This window comes from Daphnia magna, unplaced genomic scaffold (assembly GCF_020631705.1).
Source record: "Daphnia magna isolate NIES unplaced genomic scaffold, ASM2063170v1.1 Dm_contigs117, whole genome shotgun sequence".
NCBI classification, from domain to species: domain Eukaryota; kingdom Metazoa; phylum Arthropoda; class Branchiopoda; order Diplostraca; family Daphniidae; genus Daphnia; species Daphnia magna.
Genome location: NW_025533128.1, coordinates 206,943 through 222,994, shown reverse-complemented (window position 1 = coordinate 222,994; position 16,052 = coordinate 206,943). Strand labels below are relative to the sequence as shown.

Below are 16,052 nucleotides of genomic sequence, written 5' to 3'. Positions count from 1 at the left end.
TGCTAAGACTGATACGGTGGCCCGCCCTATCCCATGGAATTGCGGTCAGTTTAATGGACAATTTGGGTGTAATTTTTGTTTGTTGGAAGGTGTAAGAGTCTCAAACGGAAAGGGGAACGTTCGAGTCTATCCCGAACCAAAAAATGGTTTATCGGTAGAGTTGCGCAACCTTTCCCAACACAAAAGAGATGTAAAACTTGCCCTTGAAACAGGTAAAATGATGAATGGTATCGAAGGGGAAACTTCCTTTGCTATCCTACCACATTTCGATTATGTGAAGGCCTGTGTGCCTGAATATATGCACGGGGCTTGTTTGGGTGTAGTAAAGCAATTTCTTAAACTCCTTTTTACCGGTAGAAGAAGTCAGGGTCCATGGTTCATTGGGTCAAAAATGTCGATCGTCAATACCCGTTTGAGGAATATCAAGCCTCCATATGAGGTTTCAAGATCTGCTGGGACTATAGACGACCTACCTAACTGGAAGGCATCTATGTTACGGTTATTTTTCCTCTATTCCTATGTAATACTAGAAGACATTTTACCACCAAAATTCTTAAATCACTTTTGTCTCTTATCTTACGGGTTGAATGTATTATTGCAACAAAAAGTTTCTACGGTAGATGTAAAGAAATGGGATGTCCTATTTAAAACGTTCGTGAAGGACACTGAAATTCTTTATGGTGTTGAGCAATTGGGAATCAATGTGTATTTTCTTATGCACTTGTCCCAGTGCGTCATGGACTGGGGATGTCTGTGGTCTTATTCGACTTTTATACCAAAATGGTTCAACGGCGAACTACTGACTTGAAAACATTGGTCACAAGCAGTTGCCGCGCAAATGGTTAATAACTATCTCCTGAAAATGTCCGTAAGAGATAAATTTGTTCGTATAGAAAAAGAGGGCCAAGTTTTTCCACCTGACGTTAGGGATTTTCTCCACGAATCGCTTCATCTACCGTTATCATCCAGTGAATTAAGCATTTCAATAAAAGAAGGTGAAATAAAATTGCTTGGATCTCCACAATCGAAAAAATTGAATTTGGAAGAAGAGGTTGCGCTCATGAACTATTTAAAAATTGATACCGAAGATATTGATAGTATGACCGTACAGTCCTTTCCCAGACTTGAAATACAGTCCACGAAATCCATTTTTACTACTAATCAATACGCACTCTCTCCCAAGCGCTCAAATCATTGCGCTTTGCTTTCTAATGGGATGTTTTTTTCATCGAATCTATTTTTCTTGTCAGCAAAAACATGTTGTTCCGTTCTCTTGTAATTGGTAGGGAAATGGGTGTGGACTCGAAAAAAATTATGTACGCGCTCCCATTGGAAGCACGACTTTCTCATATTTGCCGGGACAGACTATGAAGTTGATTGGCCTTGGTCCTTCATTGATCGCAATAGATCCATCAGAAATTGTAACAAAATGTGTAATAGCAAAATGCAATATTATTTCCAACATGTTTATTGTAACTGCGCTGGTTAACAACTTTGAAACTGATTAATATTTCTGCAGCACAATAAAAATTTTGCAGTTAGTGTGATAAACTTAGAATGAGAGAATAGGATGCGGCTTGAATCAACGTGTATTGGATACACCTGCGACCAGTGCTCTATGAAGAGCAGACAGAGACTGACCCAGAGGGAAGGGGTTCTCCCCTATATATAGAGCCGACGGGTGCGGTGTTGCCAGATGGCGTCATCACACGCCCCTTTCAATAAGCAAAGATAACGTACATTGTTAACTTTGCTCTTTAACATGTTAGAGAAAAATAATAACTGGGGACACACAACACATGCATAACCATGAATAAGTAAACATGAGACTGGGATGGATGTTATTGTGTCCACTCGGCTGGGAAGAAGTGGCGCCGCGGCTGTTTTTTCCTTGTTGAACGGCGTAACACCGGTGGAACAGCATTTTCTTGTATCAGTGGAGCAGGATTCTCTCGTACCGGTGGCTCGGTTGGTTCCAGTTGCGGCGGTTGAACGACTTCCGGCTGGACTGGTGTAGTAGCTGGTGCAGTAGCTGGAAATACGGGTACGCGAGGGCGAAGAAAACGCCGATTGCGCCGAAAAATCCGCCCGGCTGGAGTCTTGATGAGGTAGTCTCGATGATGGCCGACTTCTACGATTACTCCGGGGGTACACCACAGCTTACTGATGGGATGCTGGATCAGGACAAGGTTGCCGATGATAAACGGAGCGAGGGGCCGCGTATGCTTGTTGTAATGAGCTATTTGCAGCTCCTTGGACCGTCTCTCCCGTTTCTCGAGTACATCGGCTGCTTTTTGCCATTCTGGTGCGAATGAGCGGCGATGAGCTGGTAGACAGTCACGCACCGGACGGTTGAAAATCAACTGTGCTGGACTTGCACCACCAAATCGCGGCACGTTTCGGAAAAGCAGGATACTTTTGGCGAATTTCTCTTCGTTAAATGCGCCAGCTGTCCATGATCCACGGATGTGCGTCTTCATTGAGTCGATTTCTGCTTCAGCCCGGTCATTGGATTGAGCATAATATGGTGAAGAATTGTCAGCGCCTGATCTAGTGATAAAGTTGCTCCGTGTTCAAGTAGTTTAACACGAACTTCGTCACTTTCTACGCCGAAAATTAGTTGGCCTAATATGCGGGTCGGTTCACAGCTAGCACAACAATCTGTAGCAAATTCACATTTACGGGCTAAATCACGCAACTCGCACAACCAATCGTCTGCTGCTTGTTGAGGGCGCATTTTGGCGTCAACTTTTAGTTCAACTTTTCAGTGAACTTGTGTTTTTGTGTCAACCGTCCGGTAGATTGCTGAACTGGGATACCGTTTTGGCGACAACGTCAACTTAAGATTGAATGGAAAAAGTTTAACTTCTTCAACGGTGGTCTAGACCACCCTTGAGCTCTAGCTCAACCGCGTAGAGCTATATCTTCTGTTTTTGTTTTTGTAATTATATAATACGGCAACACTGTTTCAAAGCAGACACTTGTAAACTAAAATTTTTTTTTCAAAAGATATGACTTTTTTTTGAATTTGTATCGTAATGGAAAATATAATTGTAGAAAGTGATAGTGAAACAAAAAAAGAATGTTGGAATGGTAAAAAAACTGCCACACAAATTGCAATCGATTGTGAGGCTACAGAAGTGTTTTTGGGTAATTAATTTTATACTAGATTATTTTGAAGTATAATTTGAAACAGACTATTATTTGTAGGATTGTTGAAAAAAATTGGGAAACATTGAATGATTCCAAGACAAGTAAAAGGCAAATTTGGCATGAAATTTGCAGTAACTTGGAAGAAGCAGGATTTTGTATTCGTGGAGTTGACAAAATCCAGACATGTAAAAACAAGTGGGAAAACCTACGCAAGGATTATAGAAATTATATATCCAAATTTCAGCAAACAGGAAGCGGTGCAAATGATACCCAAAAGAAGCCAAAGTTCTTTGATTCCATCGAAGCAGTAATAGGTAATTTAATGTTCATGGATAGGTTATGCATATATATTATTACTTACCATATATATATATACTATATTATTACTTACTCATTTTACTGTTGTTCTGTTTAGGCTCCAGCAATCATTCCTTTCGACCTCCTTATGTGAGTGATTCACTATACCACAATCCTCACAAGTTCAAAGTTGGTGAGATCGGGGTACTGTTGTGCCATATAAGTTTTTGTAACAAAATTTGATCTTAATATTATTCTTGTTACAGAAGGTGAAATTAAAAAGACGGCTAATGATTCAAATAATTCGTCACTTTGTGGAGTTGCTTTACAGGAGGAACCTAAACCCCTAGGTATTAAGAATTCTTCTCTCGATCACCCCCCTTTTATAAGTCATATATCATATCAATATTAATCATTTTCCAGACTCTCACTGTTTTTATTATTTATTTTTCTCTTTATGTATTACTATTCCTGTAGGTATATCATGCACTGAAAGAAACAACTCCGGTATGTTGTCTTACATATCGGATGATGACATATTTTTGGATAGCCTCGACGAAGCAAGCGGATCAACTCAAACAAAAGGAAGAGACCCAGCAAAGCTTCCAAAACCGACAAGGTTTTGGAAGTTTTCCGTGAGATGCGTGACGAAAGATCCTGTCGTCTTTTAGAAGAAAAAAAGACAAACAAAAACGACATGACGAAAGAATGGAAAAGACGCAACAATTAATCGACGTAATGAAAAGTTTGGTCCCGTCTTCCAAAAAAAAGAAAAAGAAAAAGAAGAAATGCGGAAACAAGAAGACATTTTCTTCCAACAACGAAAACTTTGAGTCAAAAAGAAAGCGATCGCATTCTGATTCAAAATCAAGTTCTTCGTCTGATGAATGTAGTTCTTCATCATCATAAGTGGTAAAATCAGTGTATGATTTATTTTATTCCCTAATTATGGCAAATTTATCTTTTCACGGAAATAGGACGCCTTGTTTTGGCGTGATGGCATACAGTGCTTGCTAGTGTCCTATTTTTTTTTCTTCAAAAAGTGAATATCGCTTTATATCTAAGAAACAAGAATCAAATATTGAACCAAGAATCGAAATAACGACGTATTAAACGTACCAAATGGATACAGGATTACTTTTGAATCATAAACCGGAAGCTGCCACTACAATTTACCAAAATGTTGTAATAAAATGAAAAAGTAATAAAAATATTACAATGAAGAACAATGCGTACTTTATTTCAGTTTATGGATTGATAACAAATTTTTATTTTTGTCTTCATTGTAGGGAGTCACAGATTTGTTGCCGTTTTCTTTCAGCCAAGCGATCTATCACACCTACAGCATACGGTTGGTTGTTCACGTTGCAATTGAGATATTCCTCGTCCAGCTTTCCACCGTAGAAAAGATCTCCTTGTTGTATACAAACATTATGCAATATACAGCAAGTCACGACGATATCAACACCTTTTTCAATGCTAGTGTTGATATCTAGACATCGTTTAAATCTATTTTTTATATCCCCAAATGCAAGTTCAATAACCATTCTGGTTGAAGACAATTTCTTATTGAAAATCCTTTGGCTCCTAGGTAGCCACCCATTCAGTTTTTTAAATGGTGTAATAAGCCATTGTTTTAAGGGAAAAGCGGAATCAGCAATGATATGGTATGAATTTTGATTAAAAAACTGGTGGCATTCGGTATCTAGCTGATGGAATAAGGAACTGCTTTGGAATACAGTGGAATCATGTACACTGCCCGGGAACCCACAAAACACATATGAAAACGACCGATCGGGTAAGGCAGCAGCCATAAGATTGAAACTACAAAATTTTTTGTAGTTTCGATATGGTACCTGATTTGGAGCTTCAGGATGAAAGGGTATGTGGCAACCATCAAGAGCAGATACTGCTCCAGGAAAGTTACACTTCCTGCGAAAAGCCCTAGACACAGCAGGGATTCCTTCTCTGTTTGGCCACTTGATAAAGTCCCGCTGCTTTTGAAACATGAAATTGCAAAATTGGGAAACTACGTTGCAAACTGAGGAGTCCGTTCTATTGAACTTATCAGCAAGCAGCCTAAGGGAACCTTGATTTCCTAGGTACTGTAGATTAATATACAATATTTCATAGAGAGACATGGGTTCACATCCCCCATGAAATATTATATCACAGCGGAAGTTGTTGTCTTGTAAATAAGCCAACAAATACTGGAATGTTGTTCTCGTTACCCTGAAGTGTTTGAAAAAATCTGCATCAGAGTATACAGATATCACGTTCAGGTATCCAACTTGACGAGGATGACGCTCCATTTCGGTGGATCCGATAACAGTAAGCAATTCTGTATCCTCTGAATCAGAATCACTTTCCTCACTGGATGATTGAATGCCATCAAAAACATATTGTGACAGAAAAAGACAAAGTTTTCTTTTATCTGCCATTTTGCCTATACGTAGATAATTGAATTAATATTTAGTTATTTCAAAAATTATATGAGACTTACAAATAGTTTTAGTAGTGTTTAGAGAGTTTTAAAAAATTGTTTTTACTGTCACTTTCAAAACAATGGCTTTTGAGAAAAATAAACAGTGGAAATATTTGACAGCCACCTAGCGGAAATAATTTGACAACAACTGTCATTTTACCGTCCACACAGTGGTTAAGCTGGACAGTTAACCCTCAACGTCGAATTCCATTTTAGCGTTAACTCCTCAGAATTGTTGAACTGAAAAGGTTCAACTAAACGTTGACGCCAAAATGCGCCCTGAATGCCTTGCTTTTTGGCGGCGAACTGTTGGCGCCACACGTGGCGTTTGCGGCCGGCATTGCAACGAGCACGGAGATGGTCGATGACAACCGTATGGTCGTCAAGCTGAGCGTCGGTGAGGCCCATGGAAAGTACAGCTTGAAGTGTGTCGGTTGATAAACACGATAGCAGAGTATGAGCCTTGTACAAGCCCCGATCATCTGCGTCGAGTGCCGAATCAATCGTCGACAAACTGAGAAAAATTGTCCATTTCTTGTGCCATAATTCAAAAGAGTCAGTTGTATTCATCTAAATCAAAAGGAGGAGGTTTACCATACGGCTTGAATGCCGTAGTCGCCATGTTGCGGTAATTGCCCCAAAGCCAGCCAATGTCAAGCCATTCACTCACTTCCTCCAGCTCGGAAAAAGACGGACGCTTCTTGCCGACAAATACCACTGCAATGTGGGGACAAAAACTCAAAATACACCGCTCAGTGGCCCATCAATCACGATTGCTACCATGACAAGGACCGACTAGAGCATGGCGAAAAAGGCACTTCCCTAGCAAGACAAGTTTTCTCTAATCCAATAACGATTAATACAGGGTTGTAGATCGTTTTACGCTGATCATTTTTAATATAGGTTTTAGGGTGTGCAAATGAGCGGAAGTGTCCGTAAAACGCGTACAAAGTTTCAAGTTTTACGGAACTGACGTGCTGCCCAAGCCGGCCAGAAGAAGGGTCGGAAGGGGGGGATTGCGTGTACCCATGGGAGAGGGGACAGTGAAGGGGGGTTTACCTGAGCCACACCATACGGCCCCATGTTTTCCCTTTGCCTCGCATGTTAACGGTGGTGTAATGGTTAGCCGGTTAGCCGGTGATGCGAAAGATCCGAGGTTCGAATCTCGGTGAAGACTAGATGGATATTTCAGAAAAATTGACTTAGAATGAGAGAATAGGTTGCGGCTTGAATCAACGTGTATTGGATACACCTGCAACTAGTGCTCTATGAAGAGCAGACAGAGACTGACCCAGAGGGAAGGGGTTCTCCCCTATATATAGAACCGACGGTTGCGGTGTTGTCAGATGGCGTCATCACAGTTGGCATTTTGATTAGTTATGAAATATATTTTGATTAATATTGAATAAGTATTTAATATATTATTAACATAATAGGATGTAGTATATATACAGTATATATACAAATATATTGAAGAACAAACGCAAAGATATAGTGATGATGAATAAAAAGCGGTCGCGGGCTTTATTTTTCAAAGAAAAAAAAAGTTGGATTGAGCTGAATAAAACCTATCACATTAAAAACTATAAAAAAATTTAGCAAAAGCATGCTTACTCAAACTTACGGCAACGAAAGTTAAGAAAATAATTATAAGCTTATAAAAATAATTTTTTAGCTAACTATCGCAATAGTCGCCGAAATCGTAGCAAAAGTTAGCAAAATAAAGCATGATTGATTTCTACTAACCGCAGAATGGAAAAATCCAGCTTGCTAAAGCTTGCGTGAGCTAAGTTTTTTACTGGTAAAACGTATTATAGCTAACATTAGCAAACCTAAGCTTACGGATCAATTTAAAAAATGAAAAAGCCCTTCTAAGCTATCTGTTGCGTACGGGAAGTGCACTTATTGGCCTACCACCTAATATGTGCTAATATGCTAATATAAACTTTCCCAAATTACACACGGAAATTTAAATATTATAGATTTTTAGATATTTAAGAATACACATACATTTTACAGAATTTCCAAGTTTATTTTTTGAATCGTGCAATACCAAGTTGATACGTATCACGCATAACGAACAACTGGTGTCAAAGCAAAAAGGTTTTATTATTCTTGATTTGAGAAAAGAAATAAAAAAAATTAATTTAACGTTTAAATGCAAGATGAGCAATACCAGGGCACTTTTTTGCACTTGATGGCAGATTCGGGTATGTTCTCGCATTCCTGATGGAAATATTCTTTGCAAATGTTGCACTGTACCATAACGTGAAATTTTTTAGGAAGGAGTTCATGAACTCCAAAGTCGGGCATCCGACACACACAGAAGAGGGGAATGGAGATTTTTTTCTTTGGTCTCCAATTTGAACGCGTTCGGAGTCCTTTGGTCGGAAAAGGAATGATTGCGCCGTCGGAAATGCATTTCATTAGATTGGAGCGCATTTGTGACCCATCAAACCTCAATTCGGATGGATTAAATGAAAATGCCAGAGCTGTCGCAAATGCGATGGCATATAATCCGCAGCTTCCCCTTTCTTTTTGGCTTTCGCAATGTATTAGCCTGATTTTGAGAATTTTGTTTTTAGTTCTCTCAATCTGGGCTATGCAGTAAATGAAATGCTGGTCGGGTTGATGTCCGCTGCAGTTGCTTTCATACAGCAACACAAGATTTGATCCAGCCACATCAAAACCTTTACATGCTACAATTCAGTGGTCCCTATTATTGTGGAGTATTTGTATCCACTTATGGGAGTTGGCTGGATTGTACTGTAGCATTGCCCCCCATTGGCAATAATACAGACCACCAGCTTCAGGTAATTTTTGTCTAATGAGTTCCATCGCCGCGTTTATAACTTTTATTGGCAGCCAGCTTTCTGGCTTTCCAATTTCGAGGATTTCTTCTCTTTCAAATATTTCTGCATTTCTTTGGTTGACGATAACTGGTTGCATGAACAATGATTCAGCAATTGCGACTTCCAGTTCAACGTTACTTGCATTTTCAGGCTATAAATAGAAGAAAAATATGGAAGAAAATAAAAAAAGTGATAGCTTTGTGACCAAGGCTACCTCATCATCCATATTAGTATTAAGTAAAGGCGACGGTGAGCGGGATCGTTTGCCGTCGGACGCTGTAAGTGAAGGCGACGATGAGCGGTATCGTTTGCCGTCGGACGCTGTAAGTGAAGGCGAAGGTGGATGTGGAATTTTTTCCGGTCGATTCTTTAAGTAAGGTGATGGTGAAAGAGGCATTTTTCCGGTGGATCCATTAACTGAGGCAAATGGTGAGCGTGAACGCATGCCAATGAATATTGTATCTGAAGGAGTTGGGGAACGGGAATGTTTTTTAACAGACCTACTGGGTGAGGGAGATGGTGAGCTTGAAACATTGCCGAGGGATTCTGTATCCTCAAGACATCGCGAACGTTTGTCGGAAAATCCGGTATTGGACAATGATGATGAGAGGGAGCGTTTGCTGTTTCAATTTTTTTACTGCTTGAGGAATGGGTGACATCTAACCTTCTCCGAGGGGTCATCGACTCTTTTTCAGGGTGAACCTAGGAAAATTTTTCCGTATTTTCCGTTCCGAAATTTCCTTAAATTTCCGCAATTTCCCTAAATTTCCGCAATTTCCCTAAATTTCCGTAATTTCCCTAAATTTCCCTATTTTTCCGCAATTTCCCTATTTTTCCGTGATATCCCTATTTTTCTACGAATTCTCAATTTTTCCGCGGTATTTTTTAGCTTTTCCTACCTTTACCCACCGGATTAATCACGAGAAAATGAAATAAAGGCCACTGGGTGTCCGCCTTCGAAATTTTGTTGGGCATACGTCAATGACTGAACTGGGCTTTTATTTTAAATTTTCGACAAAATGGTTTTACATATTCAACAATTTGTTGAGAAAACAGCACCTTTTCCCCAGAGGGGATGTCAGGAGGAGGTAAGCTGCAAATATATGTATCACATGGGTGGAACCCATGAGAAAAAACGGCAATTTTGGATCCTGATTCAGAAATAGTCTTCGATTTTTTTGCTTGACCGTCAAAGCGGTACCAAGTACAGTTAACGCCCACGTCAGCAGTTCCAAATTTCCATTCATAAATAAAGCGGTTGCGATTAGTCCGGTCTGTCCAGCGCGAATTAGCTTTAAATTGAATAACTCTTCCAAGGAGGAATCGGAATCCCTGCTTGCTGTCGGGGAGGATTTTGAATAGACACCAGTCGTCGATTCTAACAACGTTTCGGAACTCCACTTTATTTACGATCAGCTTTCTGGTGTCTGCAAACGTAGCTAACTGACGTACACGGAGAATACGATCGTTGCCAATTTTTCTAAACCCGCTCTCGAGGAACCAGCAAATAGTAGTCTTTTGAACCAAACGAGTGTTTCCCTCCAAATCCAATATATTAACGAAAGCAGAAGGGGAGAATTTCTCTTTAGCACCTTCAGCTGCGGCTCCATTGGAGCTTTGATTTTCTTCAGGGAATGGAATGGTGAATGACTGATGTGAGAGGCGTTCACTAAAATCTTTGAAACTTGCTTGATCAAGAGAGCGCAATACTTGAAGGTCGTAGGAATCGGATTCTGTCTCATCAGACAAATTATCTCCTTCAATTGGATTTTCGTCATCGTCACGGTCTTGAAAATCATTTTCGGGGATGATGTTTCTTATCCGTCGGCCAAGTAACGGACAGAAGGAGAAGTTGGTCGAATCTTTTCCTGTTAGAATAACACCAAGTTTGTTCATCTTCTGTTTTGCAATCTGCTGACATTTTCTGAGCTCATAGGCAATTTCTTCATCGGTGGGAAGGCTCGTTCCTATTTTAGCTTCCCAGGAACCTCCACTGTGATTTTTCTTTTGCTCAAATCGGCGGTAAGTGATGCAGTTTTCAGCTCCTTTTTGTTGAATATGAAGGTGTGCATCTGCTTTTCTGGCCCTATCAAGAAACTCACCCTCTGTTAAATTAGGCTTGTTAAGGCCGACAGGACAAAGCGCTCGCACGGTTCGAAAAAAACTTTCGCATTGTTGGCTTCCAAATAACCAGGTTAAAAGTAGTTCTGGATTTTTTTCGAGACAAAACTTCCTCATGACCAGGGGCAAGGTGTGTGCGTTGATTTCTATCGACAAATACGCATTTGACGAGATAAAGTTCTGTGATAAGGAGTAGATACCATCACTTGTTAGCCAGAGCCGCCAATACCGCAGGCAGAATACTGTAGTCCAGATGCGGTTGATCCGTTCAAGTGGAGATAGACTCTTATCCAAGAAACTTGAGGTTACGAGGTACGATGTCCCATCAGCATCTCCCTGATCGAATTAATGACATAAGTTGAAAACTGAGTGAAGATTTGCATTGACGTTTAATTAAAATTGATAGACTAACGAAATCATTACGAACCTTCCAGACTTCATGAAGTAGTTGGCGAACTTCCGGCTTTGATATACGCTCAGCAGCATCAAAATTCATTTTATCCGCTAAAATGAAGTCACCTGAACAAAAAATTAATACAATCGATATAAAATTTTCGGGCTAAATTCGCACAAAAATGTATAATCAACAAACCTTGCCGAATAAGAGTTTTCTGCTTCGATCTTTGTTCGAGAAGATACTGAAGATCATTAGCAGTTGCAACATAATTTCCTAGAGGGATTAATTCAGGTTTCAAAAGCTTCGTTCTTAGCTTGGTTGCTATGTGAGGAACGTCTTGGATTACAAAATCACTGCAAATAATGTTGCACACAAATCCTGGACAGAGTTGGAAGAAGCGATACTCGTCCGAGTTCTTCGAATACTTCAAATAAGATACGTGCATACCAAGCCCCAGGTGCTGGAGCATAAATTTCATCTCGCGGCTATCTCCATCTGACCCAGTCATTACTCTTTCCAGGCCAGCTTGTTTCAATCGTTCGTTAATGAAGGCATGTCTTCTTTTGACATCAAGAGATGTCATCTTATTGTCGCTCGCAAATGTCCCAATCCTGATCGGTGGTGCGGAATCTGCAAGTGGCTGGGCCATGATGACAAATTTAACTGTCGCAGCTGGGTAGAGTTTCAAGTTTTGGATTATATCCATTGCCGAATTAACAACACCCCCATCCGGATCCGGTAAGCCCGATTCTCCTAATGGTAAACTTCCCCCAAGGATGGAATTGTAGCGCAAGTGGAATTCTCTTTTAGGGATGATGGCAGTTGCATCCTCAGAGATTAACACTTTCTTGGGGTAGTTGTTTTCTTTGATGATGTCCAACAACGTATCAAGATATATAGATCCTGAGAAATACATTCGAAGGGAATTTATTTGAAATGGTAAGTTGAATGTAATGACGGCTTGAACACGCTTACCTGGTACACATGACGGATTATATTTTTCTAACTTGCCTCGGATGACAGTAGGAGAAGGGAAAACTCCCGGCATATTGTCATATAGGATCTCATATGTCTGTGGGCCACCAACGATCCAAAGGCTAAGCGAAAAATCCAGAAGCACAGTATCGTTGTAACGCTGGCCTTTTTTATTTTTAGAAGATTGGGAAACCGCTTGCCTCATTATCCGCTTCAGAAGAGAAATGGTCTCAGCTTCGCATTCTTGCCGGACACTGAAAGGATGCGCACGACCCTGCTTCTTTAATGCAACCACCATTTCTTGAAGTCGGGCGCTCAAGTTCTCATTCCTCTTGGAAAGAGCTGCGATGTCGTCGACGACTTTAAAGTGATTCGAGATTAGAGATTGACAAAGGTCATAAGCACTGGCTCGTATCATGGCCGATCGTCTCTTGTCGGATCTTGATTTTTTTGGTTTAATCGATGTTGCCTTCATGGTAGCCTTTAAATTAGGTGAGAGAGATGACGAGCACTGTGTGAGAGTTTTATTTCCCTTCCATGAGTTATGCTTCAACAAACGACTGCGTTTTATTTCATAGCTTGTCTCCTCACTGGTTTTTTCATCCTGGGTAGATCCTTCCTCAAGTGTTGACTCTTCTTTGCTTGAAATGACTGGGTACTCTTCGTTTTCACTATCATCGGAGCTTAAGGATGAAACCGGCATCACTATAGGATCTTATAAGGGGAAAAGCTATTAATAATAAGATTATATTATAAATGAATATTGTTATCACCTGCATTTGAGGTGGCACCCTTTTCAGTCCTAGTGGCAGTCTGAGATCTCTTTTGATTTTCATGCGAACGAACTTGCTCTAAGATATAAAAAATTTATTTTTAATCATTAAATATTAAAAATTCGAACAAACTAATTACCTGAGTTTTCTGAAATATTTCCACTTGATCTCTTTCCCTTCTTGGGTTGCCCTACAGTTCTATCAACAACAGCTGGTCCATTCGACTTATTATTCCAACTAAAAAATAAAATTAAAAACTTTTTACTTATGCCGCAATATTTAACTAAGCTATATCTCCGCGACCATAATTTAAACTGTTTCTCTAATAAAAGAAAGCTTGGTACCTAAATTTGAAATAATGTGTTTGGAGGATATATGTTGAAGAAAATTTGTAGCTTTCCGATAGCCATTAACCCCAAGAGTAAACTTGTATGCATGATGACAGGGCCTGCAGTAGAGCTGGTTTGAATTTTTGATGTAAAAATCATCAGAGTCATAGACGATGTTATCTCTTTTCTTGCACCAGTCAAGTATGTGATTCTCAATGTCTTTTCCTGAAATATCAACGGTCCCCTTCTTATCAAGGATATTGGCATAAGTAGAGAAATTGCTTGCAGCTTGGTTTCCAGTGATTCTGCTGTTGGCAGAGTTTGAAGTAGTAAGACAGGCACTCTTTTTTAAGACTTTAAGGGATGTGGTCTTTGGACATACGGATGATGTTGAGCTCGATGTTGAGTTCAAGTTAGGAGATGGAAAAATTAAGAGCATCTTAGCCAGTAATTCTGAACATAGAGGCTTAAGTGATGAAATGGCGGCCTTTTCTCCTAATTGAAACTTAAATTGAGTTGGATTCCTCCAAAACTTTGGCCCCAATAACGCTTTCTTCTGTTCTTCAGGGAGTGCCGAATACTCTTCACAATCAACGAAAGACTCTACGACAGCGGCTTGAAGAAATTCTGCGTCTTCAACTTGAGCAAGAGTCCTAAGGTAGTTATATCCTAGTTTTTTAAGAATATTAATCATATGAGACGCCAGATAGAGTCCATTTTTCCTCAAAGGATAGAAAACGTCTATTTCAAAATCTTCCAGTTTGGTGCCACTTTTTCGCGTCAATGCGTCATCTGCTGCATTTCGCTTGTTCAGCGACTACAGAGTTGCCGTGATACATAAAAAAGAATGCTTCAAAAATCAAAATTATGGCATTTTGCTACAAAATATAAGAATACTTCACGAGTAATTCACTAGTAATACACATGAATTAGTTAAAACTAACTAAAGAATCATCTAAAGCAGTTAATCGGACGTTTTAATGATAATTTTTGTTTTATTTCCGTGATTTTCCTAAATTTCCGCAATTTCCCTAAATTTCCGTGATTTCCCTAAATTCCCGTGATTTCTACCCCTTTTTCTGCTTTTTCTCAAGGAATGAACCTCGGGAAAAAGATTCGGTGACCCCTCGACCTTCTCTTAAATTCCGTTTGTTTGGCAATAAGTTTTCCTCTATTTCCGAGGAATCAGGCTCTTCCGGCGTATGAATGACTGGGTCGGTTCTTTTTTGCTGATTTGAGACCTTCAATACAGGATTTCCAAGTTGTTTTTCCAGTCGCGAAGGTTTTTTCAATCCACTCCTGCGATACCGTTCGCGCGTTCTGGACTTTCGTTGCGTCACTGTAATGTTTTCCTTTTTCTTCGTTGCCATATCTCAGTCGATGCTGTACATCGCAGCTAAAATTTGTGAGCAAAGAGCAGAAGCTACACAGGTGCATGTCATGTTCCGCACACCAGCTTTGAACAAAGTTACGACGTAAATATTGCCGCATGAACCGACAACTGACCAATGTTTGAGTGATGGTACAAGCTGGATTCGGTTTTCCCTTATGATTTCCATAGCTCGTTGTCTGACACTATCGCCAGGAGTATGATAAACCACGGATTTCAGTTTCTCTGACGAATTGACTGTGTCTTCTTCCTGAAATACAATAATATTTTTATACAATTTATCGTAACATTGTTTATTTTTATTACGTGTTTTGATGATCGTGAAGATTTTATCTTTTTGAACAAATCTTCTGAAGACTGAAATTCTGGTAGTTCACCAATTTTTAGCTCTTCCAGCAGATTTTTCTTGAAGCTGGGGCAATAATGTGTAATCCCGACCACCTAGCTTCCTTCTTCGAATTTTCATTAGAAAAAAACCATCAATCATTCTCAACGAATTTGCCATATGATCTATGGACAGTCTCTTCCAATTTATTAGCCGCTTCATTGTGGCATTCAATGATTCCGATTGATTGTTCGTTAACAGTCTGATGCCAAACTTTAGCAGAATCCATTATCCCATCTTGTTAATATCAGTATCAATGTTTTTGTCATAGTAGGTGGAAAAATTCTGGAAAATAAATAATATCTAGTTTTTTCTTTGATTTCATGAAAAGTATGCATTTCAAAACTTACCTTGTCCCATTTATTCAAATAAAATCTAGCGAGAACGGACTTGTACGATTTTTCTGATTTCTGAAGTAAAAGAATTATAAAATCAGTCTTATAGTTTGAAACCCCAACTTTATGTCGAATATTAAATGTCCTTAATTGGAGTTTAATATTTTGCCACACATGTATCCAGCAACGAAAAAGAGGAATATCAGGCCATGTCTTGGAAACAGCATTCGTAATGGCTTTTTCATTATCGGTGACGATGACAATTTTCTTAGAGCTTGCTATTTCAGGAATGAGTTCAGCAACCCGCGAAAAGAAAAAACTATGAACATATTCAATCCTCTCCATGTGTATCAAGAACATGAGAGGAATCACGGTGGTTTCCTCAAATTCCGTGTGTCGTAAGGTTATATAGAAACATAAAAATCTCCCATTTCAAATGCTGTGTCGTACGACAGGCATATTGATGGCAAATTATCGCGATCAATGAGTTTTTGGAAGTTCCCAAGAGTTTCTAAAATAGTTGTTCATAGTAAATACAGATGCATTGTAACATAACAAAC

General features: G+C 39.6%; 1 protein-coding gene and 1 long non-coding RNA gene across 3 annotated transcripts; one reads left to right on the top strand and one right to left on the bottom strand.

The window, feature by feature from the left end:
• The first annotated feature begins 2,956 nt into the window (after positions 1 to 2,956).
• On the top strand, positions 2,957 to 5,865 carry LOC116933301. 2 transcript variants are annotated; one of them, XR_006641511.1, is made up of 3 exons: positions 2,957 to 3,150; positions 3,211 to 3,467; positions 5,783 to 5,865. It is a non-coding gene; the product is annotated as an uncharacterized LOC116933301 (long non-coding RNA). The 2 variants fall into 2 exon arrangements; XR_006641510.1 differs by lacking the exon at positions 5,783 to 5,865 and adding an exon at positions 3,569 to 3,653.
• Positions 4,664 to 5,888, bottom strand: LOC116916546 (protein ALP1-like). Its single transcript, XM_045166910.1, has one exon. It carries the CDS (start codon positions 5,760 to 5,762, stop codon positions 4,731 to 4,733), a length of 1,032 nt encoding a protein of 343 aa, XP_045022845.1. The 5' UTR covers positions 5,763 to 5,888; the 3' UTR covers positions 4,664 to 4,730.
• Positions 5,889 to 16,052: the final 10,164 nt, after the last annotated feature.

Bases quoted from the DNA above. Each gene is read 5' to 3' on its own strand.
- LOC116916546 (XM_045166910.1), bottom strand. From the start codon at position 5,762: ATGGAGCGTCATCCTCGTCAAGTTGGATACCTGAACGTGATATCTGTA.